The sequence below is a fragment of the Moschus berezovskii genome, chromosome 3 (assembly GCF_049115385.1).
Source record: "Moschus berezovskii isolate FMDL1 chromosome 3, NW_MosBer_1.0, whole genome shotgun sequence".
NCBI lineage: Eukaryota > Metazoa > Chordata > Mammalia > Artiodactyla > Moschidae > Moschus > Moschus berezovskii.
Genome location: NC_142462.1, coordinates 79898771 through 79910704, shown reverse-complemented (window position 1 = coordinate 79910704; position 11934 = coordinate 79898771). Strand labels below are relative to the sequence as shown.

The 11934-nt window shown below is 43.1% G+C and overlaps 1 protein-coding gene across 1 annotated transcript; it reads right to left on the bottom strand.

Annotated features, from left to right (window-relative positions):
• Window positions 1-2768: 2768 nt before the first annotated feature.
• Window positions 2769-7841, bottom strand: CYCS (cytochrome c, somatic). Its single transcript, XM_055421000.2, has 3 exons — window positions 7702-7841; window positions 5808-5984; window positions 2769-5695 (listed from the first exon to the last, which is right to left on the bottom strand). Exons 2-3 carry the CDS (start codon window positions 5974-5976, stop codon window positions 5547-5549), a joined length of 318 nt encoding a protein of 105 aa, XP_055276975.1. The 5' UTR covers window positions 5977-5984; window positions 7702-7841; the 3' UTR covers window positions 2769-5546.
• Window positions 7842-11934: the final 4093 nt, after the last annotated feature.

Sequence of the window (11934 nt, the reverse complement as noted above, 5' to 3'; positions counted from 1 at the left end):
GTCCATATTGTATTACACATACCCAATCCAAGAATTATATGAGGTGCTGGTTTCCAGAACCAACATTCTCTAGCCATGTAACTACTGAATATTGCTCAAGACAAGTTAGCAACCATTGTGAGGCAAGAACCTTACAGATGGACCCTGCTGTCACCTGGATTAAGTCTCCAGATAAATCTTTCTAGGACAGGGAACAGTGGTGGGCTGGGGCCAGCCTCCTACACAGTTCCTACTCTAACTGCCTCTAATGCATACTATCTCCATATTGATTTGTCTCCTTTTTTGTTGAGTTTACCCTCAAAGGTTCAGGAGAAGCGGGCGAGGGCTGGCATAATCCTTGTATTAAAAACTATGTCTTTGTTAGGTTACTGTAAAAGTTAGGCATACTTAGACAATGAATGTATGAAAATTAGGTGCCCGTTTAACCTTCTGACCAAATGTCTCAGACCCCCCTCAAAATAGCTCCCAAAGTAAATAGCTCTCCATTTACTTTGGGGGTTGTACCTCGTTGATTCTTGGTCCTGGTCACTAATAGAGAATGAGACATCACCTAATGAGTTATTGGAATCATGGACCTGAATCACAGATATAAATCTCTAATTCCCGGTACTTCTCTCCCACTGAAACACTTCAGTTAAAAAAGTCATCCCAATGTGTCCCATCCCTTCCATGCAATCTGCCCAACTGCTAATTTGACAAATTGCCCTGTGCAGCCAGTTCAAAATTAGCTAACTTTAAGGGTTTACTGAATGCAAGCAACACACCAATGTTCTCTTTATTCCTCACAACCCCCCTAAGGATTAACATAACTAATGTCAGTTTGCAGTTGAGGAAATTAAAGGCACACAAGAGTTAATGTGTCTAAGATTCTGTTAGGAAGCATTAGCAGAGAAATCAGAACTCTTGGGCTGTCTTCTTCCACCATTCAATAAAAGTTAAGAAATTCTACTTACTGACAAAATGGTATGCCCCAACTTATACCATAGGCAGGTGACTAAAAAGAAAATTTATTAATTTCCCCTGTCATCCCCAAACTGGAAAGACTTGTTATCTCTTGGTCCAGATTTATGACCCCTGTCCAATTCAGGTAGGGATAGTTGAATTTCATTAAACTTATAAACTGAGTAAGAAATGCCATAACTTCCAGAACTTGGGCAATATTTTTTCTGTTGGAGTGTGGCTCCCAATGCAAAGTTCCTGCACCTCAATGAAAATCAGCGTTTCTTTCACTTTCTATGGAAGAGGACAAACGGGCTGGGAATGGGCGTTAGATCGACCATGCAGGGGCATCTACAGTATCTGGTTTTGATGTAATTGAACATTCCAAATCATAGCTGAATTAAGTACAACATTGTTGAAACAGGGACAGGGGATGACCAAAACCTTCCTTGTATTCAAGAGGTAAATTCCTATCTGAAATAGGAGGCAAGGTCATCTGCTGTGAGAGCAGGGAGCTGGGTGAGATAGGAAGCCTGAGGACCTTCTAAATTAACAAGGAAGATGCAGAGAACGGATATAGGGTTTCTGATGGTTTAGTTGAATCAGAGATAAGTTTACAGGGGGTATTGATCCACAGAAGTGTGTGATTTTCTCAACCAGTACTCAGATGCATGTGGAAACTTGGGACAGTGTGAAAGAACAAGCAGACTCCACTTGTTGAGGACTGCAGAAGCACAGAACCAGAGAAAGCTGTCTTTAGTAACAAAAGAAGTGTGGGAGTTCCATAAAGAGAATGATAGAGATGACTATATGACATTTTAGAAGGCACCATGAGAAGGCAGTGTCAGTACATGTGATATTACCAAGGTAATGTACCCGGGTCTCTGACCTTTGGGAGTAACAACCTGAGCCTATTTAGCTATAATATAGGGACAATTTTTCCAATGAGTTAGTGAGGATGAATACACCAATTTGGTGAGAGTTGGACGAGAATTTGGGCAATGTCATGCTGACTTGGGTTACTAACAGGTGGTTCCAGCTATATGAACATAAAGATTTTAGGATGCCTATTTATTTTGTTCCATGAATATATGAGATTTGAATGAGGGAGGTAAAAGATCTAAGAGCAGTCAGGGCCACTTGAGAACAGAAAGCTAGGAACAACAATTACCTTGGAAGCAGTAATTTTCCAATATGTGACTTTGAGGGAATCTGATGAAGATATAGTGTTTCAATGCTTACCAGTTAAGAGTTTTCACAGATGCCACTCAGTGAATGCTTATAGCAAGGCTTATGAAGTAGAGATTATTTCTGTTCTCCAGATGGCAAAATAATGCAGTTGTGCAAAGCTCTAAACCAGAGGCCAAGGACTTTCCTGTGAAGCACCAGTCAGTATTTTGGGCTTTGTGGGCCATTCGGTCTCTCTTAACAACTACTCAACTCTGATGCTACGGCACAAAAGCAGCCCTAGATAAGACAAGTGAATATAGTGGCCATGTGCCAATAGTTTTATTTACAAAAAGCTTTGGGACTGCTTACTAACCCCTAATAAAAATTATGAACACAATTTTTCCATTCCCAAAAACCAGCATTCTTCATTACAACACAAATAAAATTAACTAGTCCAATGGTTGTTCTTCAGAGGATGCTGTTCAAGCTATACACACATATTTAATGGCATCAATGTGGAACATAGGCACAATTCTAATGAATAAAGAAAAAGCAAACTGGAAGCAGCTCATTAACATTTCTGGTAAAATGGAGTTAGACCAAGACCAAACTATGGTCAGAATAGCTTGGTTGTGGTTTCAGCTGTCACTCATCTCGTGTTTTTTTTTTCCAGTGTAGACAATATTTACTGGCAGATGTCAAGTACAAGAAAAATGGTAACAAATCCAGAGGGGCTGGAAAGGAGGCAGGGAATTCTCCCTTCCCCTAATCAGGACTCTGTAATCAGGTCAGTGGGGCAAGAGCATGTGATTTTGGCCACTATGGGCCCAGCACCCCTCAAAGCTCCCAGGCAGGACAACTTTCAACATGTGGAAAGAAAGCGACACTCTGGAAATGGGATGGGCTGTGTCCCAGTCCAGATACTTGCCCCTGCCCACAGCATACCTCAAAAACCTTCACAGCTCAGTGCAGGGGTGTTGAAGAACTGGGCCAAAGTTACCATATGCCTCAGTTTCCTTCCTCAGTGATCTGCAAGGTTGGACTACTAGGTCCTGCTAGGGGCCCAGCTCAACGAAGTGAGTAGTTTCCATAGTTCCCTGAGCCTAGTTAAGGTTAATCTCACCTCTCATCTGTTCAGCTAGAATCGAAGAATCTCTGAGATCTCTTCCAGTTCCAATACTGAGCTCTCTAATATGACTAAAATAGCCAACTTAACCAAAGCTCGAGCAAGTCAATCTCACACACTGGCCTTCTTATCATTATGTATGTGTGGAAAGATATGCTAGATAACAAGACTACTAGTCAAGTTCCTAAAAACCTGGACATGTTTACCCTTTGAGAAATAGAACGTACCTGTTTAGCTTTCTGAATGAACCAAGAAAGCTTGGGGTTATGACCAGTTTCCAAATAACTCAATCTTCAAATAAGATAACCTGGAATCCAAGTGTTATTGAACAAGTGGAAATCTAATTCTTTGTATCATACTTCTGAGTATGTGAACACCATGATAATGGTGTTCGTTCTGGGGAACAAAAATAAATGCAGCCAAAGCAGATCAGTGTGTACTTCTGCACTGAAAAGTGTTAGTTGCTCAATTGTGTCTGACTCTGAGACCCCAGGGATTGACAGGCTCCTCTGTTCATGGCAAAAATATGGCAATGGGGTACCATTTCCTCCTCCAGGGGATCTTCTTGATCCAGGGATTGAATCTGGGTCTCTTGCGTTGCAGGCAGATGTTTTACCATCTGAGCCATCAGGGAAGCCCTGAATTAACTATAGGAACTTATAATTACTAGAGGCCCTTATTGAGTACAACTGGCCTAGAACACAACAATTCTCTACCAACATAGGCCTTAGTTAACTTAGGAAGCACAGAAATCAATCAATTTCCTGGTCTCCATGTGTTCCCACACTGCTGCAGAACTCTCTTAGAAGTTAACTGCTACAATGACCTGGATACCACCTGAATTATAACAGGCTTCTGCTTCCCCAAATTTTGCCCATGTTTTCAGACTACTTTGCTTTTTCACATTTCTCCAATGACTGAAAATAAGATCCACAAGTTACACAGTGCTCTATGAGGCCTTACAGACCTAAATATACATCCCCATCACTTTTGACAAGGCCTTCTCCCAGTTCCCCTACTGTCACGCAGGAATGGCTCTCACCACTGGTACAGACTTATTTCCCCCACTGAGAATTTCTCTCAGTATTCTTTATGGCTTAGTTCAAGTTCACCATTCCATAATTTCTAGGGACTACACTAAGCATGTATGGCACAAACTGTGTATGAGTGACTTGGCACGTAAACTATAACCATACACTGTACACACCATACGCCATGACCAGAAAGTCTTCCTTCTACATTTGGCATAAATGTTGCAGTGCTCGTTCTGGCCAGAGAAGCTGAGTGAATGACTGGGTGCTGTTCCAGGGCAGGCTGTCCTAGAAGACCAAGTAAACGCCATCTACCACTATGACTGGTAATAATGCTGCCGGTTTGGGCTACTGCATTTTTCAACCATTCTGGTATGCCATTAAATCGTTAGAAAAATCATAATCTGTGACTTTGTTTTTTAATTCTTAAGCCTTCTATCAGACAGTTTACAAATCTGAGCTACTGATATAGCCCCTCTAATCCTTCTGAGTTGGCAAAAGCACGACTACCAATCACCACATACGAGTAGCTCTACGGTTGCGTTTCTGAATTCCTGTTTAAAAGACAACCCTGAATTATAACTTAGCCTGACTCTGTGAAGAATTAACAAGCAAAGTTTGTTAATATATCTTGTTACAGTGAATTTTAAAAGCATCTGGTCTTAAAGATCATCTACCAAATGTGAGGTGCTAAATACTCTGCTACACATAAACCACACTAAAATGTCTTTCATTAAGTAAAAGGCTAAATTTTAGATAGAGAATTTTAATTAAATTGGCATAGTTTATAAAACCAAAAAGATAAAAGTGGACTTTGTCAGTGTATTTTCAATCCTTGCCTTAACAGGCTAAGGAACACAACTTGAAACACATGGAATCCTCTTCTGTTCTATGAGACAGTGAAGGGACCTTTTCAGTATTTAAATATATTAATATAACCAGTCATAAAAATCTAAATATAAAACCAATCTCTTACAGGGTTTGAGAAGGAATGCACCATCTCCCTAAAAAGTTTAATATTCCTTATTCAACTTCAACCATCTCTTTAGAATGGGAAAAGTGATAGTACTTGTTGAACCGGAATTACTATCAAAATTAAAAAAGCTGACCATATTCGTTTAGCCACAAACCAATCTTATTTAAATCAGGACTGTCCAATAGAATTATTCCATCAGTCATTCATGATCTGAATTCTAGTGTATGAGATCAATTTAAATATGGTACACATAAAAAGTCATGAGACACTTCTGTTTCATAATAAATAAGGCAGTGGCCAACTATTACTCATTGGTAGCTTTTTTGAGATAAGCTATCAAGTCCTCCCTCTCTCCCTTCTTCTTAATGCCAGCAAAGATCATCTTGGTTCCAGGGATGTACTTCTTGGGATTCTCCAAGTACTCCATCAGCGTCTCCTCTCCCCAGGTGATACCTAAACAAGGAAGAATATATTGTTGAGCATGTCACCCTCCTGAAACAGTGTTTACCATAGGTTACATTCATACAGTTTGTGCTTGGGTTAGTTAACAATGCCCCCCTCTTACCTTTGTTCTTGTTGGCATCTGTGTAAGAGAATCCAGCAGCCTGACCTGTCTTTCGTCCAAACAGACCATGGAGGTTTGGCCCAGTCTTGTGCTTGCCTCCCTTTTCCACAGTATGGCACTGGGCACATTTCTGAACAAAAATCTTCTTGCCCTTCTCAACATCACCCATTTTTAAATCTAAAAATGAAAGATTCAGATTAGTAATATTTTCTCCAAGTAAAAATACAGCAGATTCCAATCATCAACCCCAGTCACTGACACCAAACTTAAATAACAGGTTGAATTTTGTTCACTTGCAACAGATTCTTTAATACCAAAAACACTATCTGGAAGAACTTCCTTGAAAAACACACCTCTGTGACTATCTCTGCATGCTCAGTCACTAAGTTGTGTCTGATTCTTCACGACCCAATGGACTGGAGCCCACCAGGCTCCTCTGACCACGGGATTTTCCAGGCAAGAATACTAGTGGGGTGTCATTTCCTCCTCCAGGGGAGCTTTCTGACCCAGGGATTGAACCCATGTCTCTGGTGTTTCCTACACTAGCAGGCGAATTCTTTACCACTGAACCCTCTGGGAAGCCCCTCTGTGTGTATAAGTGCCAACTAAAACGTGGCACTTGCCATCAGCCTATACAAGGATTAAGGCACAAGCGGCTGCAGTTGCTGACCTTCAACACATTCTGAAAGGATTTCAGGCTGGAGCAGGAATGAGGCACTCTGGGCTCTGAGTTAACTGGCAAAACTGGCCTTCAGATAGATATTTTCAGGTGAAGATTTTATAAGCCCAATTCTTCCATCTCCTTATTATGTAGAAAAGCACTAAAATCCTTAACGGTAGTACCCGTTCCCGCTGACTAGCAGCAAACCTCTGGTAAAAGTGTGTTTGACTGCATAGTACCCCCATTCATTAAAATCATACACAATACTGACATTCCCTCCCTACCTCTTCAGAGCAGTTTCTTATCTTCTAGGACATACTCATCGTTTTGCCCCAAAGAAAAGTTAACGCACAACTCTCATGTTGTGCTTTTTTTCCCCAGTTGACATAAGTGATGAAAGGTTGGAGGTCAGGAAAGCAAAGTGGGAACCTAGTTCGAAGCCATTTCAAAACATGAAACCAAGGTCACAAAAAGTCACAAATCTAATTAAGCTGAACTGCGATCATATTAAATCCAAGTCACCAAAATTCCAACTTTTAAGGCCTCATTATTTATTCATACAATTTAAAGCCACTGCTCTTTGAAGAGAAAACAAAATATATTTTTACAAAAAGGGAAATCTTTCAGTCCGCTCAGGTCACTCTAAATTGCTTTGCTGTGGGTAGGAGGTCAACAGCCAGCTTTGCGGTCACCCAGGGACCCCCATCATCCAGCTCTGGGATCCGCGGAAGTGACCACGAGGTCATCCATCTAGGCTTGTTTCAAGGAGACTGTGATAAAACCTACCCCCGCGGACGTTCCTCAGCAGGTTAAGGAGGGAAGCGACAGGTGGCCAAGAAATGACTTACTGGAGGAGCAATCGTTTCTGCTCCTTTAGAAGGAGGACGTGAAGTGCTGCGCTCCGTCCCCGCACTGCCGCCCTCACCTCGGAGGAAGTCTTCTCTACCATTGCCCCAGCTCAGCAATCCCGATAACGGAGAACCGGCGTCTCGGTAAGAATCGCGACCAAGCCGCCTCCGAGCTTTCAGAACCTTGACCGACCCTACTATCTAGCTGGGGTCTCAAGCCGTAGCCCACCCGGTTTTGGCCCGGCGCAGTCTAGCTGGGCGCCACTCCCTGCCAGCTCCCTCGCCCCCGCGCGCGGGCCTCGGTCCACCCACGCGGCCCCCATGCAGGCGCGTGCACTCGGGGCTCAGCTTCCCGCCTGCTGCGGCCTCCGCGCCCCGCGCTCACCGTTCTTCCTCTGTGCGCGACCGAGAAGTTCCCGCTCACAAGCCGAACGTCCCGCTTTCTAAGCCCAAGGACAAGCCGGTACGTGCCTAAGTACCGGTGTTGGTGCAACCAAACTGGCTCCGCCCCCCGGCCCCCTGACGTGCGTCTCTGCGACCGGATACGCAGTGACGAAGCCGCGCCTCATTGGCTCGGGTCTCCAGGGCTGAGTCCGGACTCTGGGCGCGCGCATGCCGACTAGCATGCTTGGGGGTACCGCGTTGAGTGCCCTTCCTCTCCCGGCCTTTCCTTCCTGGCAATTACGACAGGCCGTTAGAGGTACGACACCGAGTTTGTGCCGGAAGGGGCTGACGGCAGTCCTGGCCTTGCTGTGCTTGCGTGTGCCGGCGGGGAGGGTGGAGCGGAGTCGAGCGGTGGATCGATAGCGTTATCTTCCTGTAAGGTAACCAGCCACATGCTGGTTGACGTAATGCTCTTTGAGCAGCGTGTTTTGTCTGCTCGGAGGGAAACGATCGACTTGGACACACCAGAGGTCTCTTGGCTGTCATCCCTTCAGCTGGAGACCTTTACCCAGACTCGGTCGTATTTCCGCCGCTGGCGCCAGTTGCACCCAACAGAAATAGCCCGCAACCAGGAAGAGTTGGACACGAGCTCCTGACCTTGTTCTTGTTTCGCCTACCCGCTGTAATTTTAAGTTATCTTCTTCCAAATCGTCCCTTGATGGAGCCCTGAAGACTAGGGCAGCTGCTGCAGTTGAGGCAGAGACTGGATTATAGTTCTGGCCCCTCACCTCCTGGCTTCTTTTTTACCACCTGCTTTTCTGCACGTGCTTCTCGCGTTTGTGTGCAAAAAGAGCAAGGGGTGTGTGCGACCAGCATCCAGAAAGAAACATTTTTACATGGCTAGCGAATCTTTGGAACTATAGAGGATTTGCATTCCATCTAACCTAGGTGAAGCTCATGTTCAAGCAAGCTGATGTGGTTGGAGTCGTTAGAAATGCAAGGGACTTCTGGCGGTCCAGAAGTTAAGACTCCGCGCTTCCAACGCCGGGAATGCGGTTGGATCCCTGTTGGGAGGTCTAAAATCCTACATGTCTGCACGGCAAGGCCAAAACCAAACAAAAAAACAGGTTTGATCACTAGAGCTTCCAGTAATCATACTTTTCTTCCACCACAAGCTCTCATTCAAGACATGCCCAGTTTTGTCACTGGGAAATTTCTCGACTCCTGTTCTTCAAATTCAGCCCCCGAGTTTGAATTTTTCCTCCTTTCCCATATTCTGTCAGACGGTGCTGTATTCATTCAGTCAAGTGTTTATTGAATACATACTGTTTGCCAGGCCCTGTCTAGGACGGTGGAGTAAATCAGTGAGGACTTTTTCTCTGGCTGAACTAACGTTCTAGCAACCTTCCTCCTCCCTCCAGTTAAGCAATAGATTGTTGTTGTTTAGTTGCTCAGGTGCGTGGGACTCTTTTGGGACCACATGGACTGTAGCCTGCCAGGCATCTGTATCCATGGGATTTCTCAGGCAAGAGTACTGGAGTGGGTTGCCATTTCCTCCTCCAGGGAATCTTCCCCACCCATTCATTGAACACCTTTTTGGCAGGCAGATTCTCTACCGCTGAGCTATCTGGGAAGCCCCAAGCAATAGACAGTAGTAGTAGGTTAACCTAGATTACCTCAGACCCCTCTTAAACCACTGGTCCTATAATTTCTTCTCCAGATCATCTGTCTCCTTATACGAGTAGATTATTGTTTTCTGTGTCCTTATTTCCCATTTTCCTGTCTCTAATCTCACACACTGCTGCCACAGAAGTGTGCTGTAAAACAGAGAAGAAATCACAACACTTGAATATTCAAGACCTTTTGTGGCTTTTGGAGTGAACCAAGATAGTGTTTTAACTGTAATACTGAAGTGGGCTCATTTGACTAGCTACCCAAGTTTGTGAAAAACCGAGCTCAGTTAACACCTTGCAAATTCAGACCATACATTTGAAGCCAAGTCCTAATGTTGCCACCCGTATCTCTTCAAGGAATACTTGGGGCCTTAAATAGGTATTTGTCCTAATTCAAATCTTCTGTGTTTGTGGTATCAGAAGTTACTAGTTTTGTTCAGTTGACTGATGGGGAATAGCACCATTGTGCTGGTACTGCAGGTCATGCAGAGTTAGCAATACATCAAGTGGCCTGGTGAATTGATTGACATTTCAAGTTTATTTCCATGAGGGGGAGAATAGAAAATCAGAAGTCCTTAACACCTTTACCTAAGGAAATTGGGGAGAAAGACTCTTGTTATTGAAAGTAGTAGGAAAATGAGAAAGCGAACAAGAGCAAAAATGAACACTTGGCACATTCCTGTGGTAGATATTATAACATTTGTGCTTAATATTCATGTGTTCAGGTTCTAAAGAGATTCATAGTGCTTACCATGTATTCAAGATACCAGAGGGAATTAGTTGAGAACAGTACTATTCTACAAGTTGCCCAGTTCCATATTTGTATATCTGTTCTATCGCCATCTTTTCCTATTGTAGTGGCTAGTAAGGGGTATACCTATTATAAAACAAATGCCTTAGGTTTCTCCTTCCAGCAGCACAGTGGGTGATATATTTTTTAAAATGTTCATAATAAAAAAATCTAGTAAAATCCTACACCCTCAAACCAAAACATCTAATGAGGTTGCAAGAAAATGAGGGAAAAGAAGCCTAGTTGGAGGCAGGGGTGAGGATGGCAGCAAGAACTGAAAACTGTGATAAGCATAAGTTGACTGTAGAGACACCTTGTGGAAGATTGCTGAAGTGAAAGAGCCTTAAGCTTGAAGAGCATCTCTGGTGGTTCAGCATCTGGTGGCTTCTTCAATGGAGAAGTTGTGGGTTTGATCCCTGGGTTGGGAAGATCCTCTGGAGAAGGAAATGGCAACCCACTCCAGTATTCTTGCCTGGGAAATCCCATGGACAGAGGACCCTGGCAGGCTACAGTCTGGGTTGTAAAAGATTTTGACACGACTTAGCCACTAAACAACTGCAGAATGGAAGTAAGTAAAGCTCATACAAAAGAAGAGTAGTGGAGTAGGGAGGGGTCTCAGCCAACTGAGACCCCTGAATAATGCTGAAACACTTCAATCTAAAGGATAAAATAGTCTGCTCACTAGCAAAGGGAAGAACCAAATTAGTCGTCTGGCTTGGTCTTAGGTACTGGATGGAAGGAAAAGTGTCCTCTGATAATTCATAACCACAGGTCTGCCCACATGGAGGTTTAAGGTTTGATTTATTTTACCTGCACGGTCTAAGGAACCTCTAGCAGAAAAATGAACAAAGTAGTTGTAGATAGGTGATGTGTTCTGGTGTCTGGCAAAAACAAACTCAAATCTCCAGAGAAATATCTTAATCAACCCAGGTTCCATGTTTAAGAAATGCTGTGCATGAGATAATAATGAAAACCAACAAAGAGCAAAATTACAGTCACAAAGGGCCACAGGTGTTAGAATTATTAGATACTGTCGGAGAAGTAAAAACCTTACTGAAAAAAAGAGAGACCTCACATCACTATGGAAAGAAAGCAAACACATTTATTACTGAATAAGCACAATATAAAATAGCTGTATATAGGCAATCTAGAAGAAACTACTAAATCAAAATAAGACCTCACAATTTATACAGCTAAACTAATTATAATCCTTTTATCTCATGCTGCTTTTAGCTAGGATATAAGGTGAGGCTTTAAGATCAGTAGTGCCCTATTTTCCATTTGGCAGCACTATTGTCACTTATTATTTGGATTAACTGTAACCTGTTTTCCACAGGAGGACTTGACATCACAATTTGTGGCCAGATCCTTCTTAGTTAAGTTTTTGTTTTTTCACATTATTTCACCCTAAGTTCACTTGGGAATTGTGGTAGCCATTTGTTTAATGCGTTGTCCTCATCCAAAAGAAAAATAAAACTTTTGTTTTCCTGAGCAATAAATGGTTACACCTGCATTAAGCTCCCAAGGTAAAGCTCTACTACCTAGGTGTTTACATTTTTTTTTTTTAAATCTGAATGTAATATATTAGGTTTCAAAAACACATGCAGAAATAGAAACTCTGAATAGGCCAATAATTAGTTCAGTTCAGTTCAGTCCCTCAGTCATGTCGGACTCTTTGCAACCCCATGGACTGCTGCTTCCCTGTCCATCACCAACTCCCAGAGCTTCCTCAAACGCATGTCTATAGAGTCGGTGATGCCATCCAATCATC

Excerpts from the sequence above, each read along its gene's own strand:
- CYCS (XM_055421000.2), bottom strand. The coding sequence starts at position 5,976 with ATGGGTGATGTTGAGAAGGGCAAGAAGATTTTTGTTCAGAAATGTGCC. Across the intron at positions 5,696-5,807 it reads AGATGCCAACAAGAACAAAG|GTATCACCTGGGGAGAGGAG; the intron begins GTAAGAGGGGGG and ends TTCCTTGTTTAG.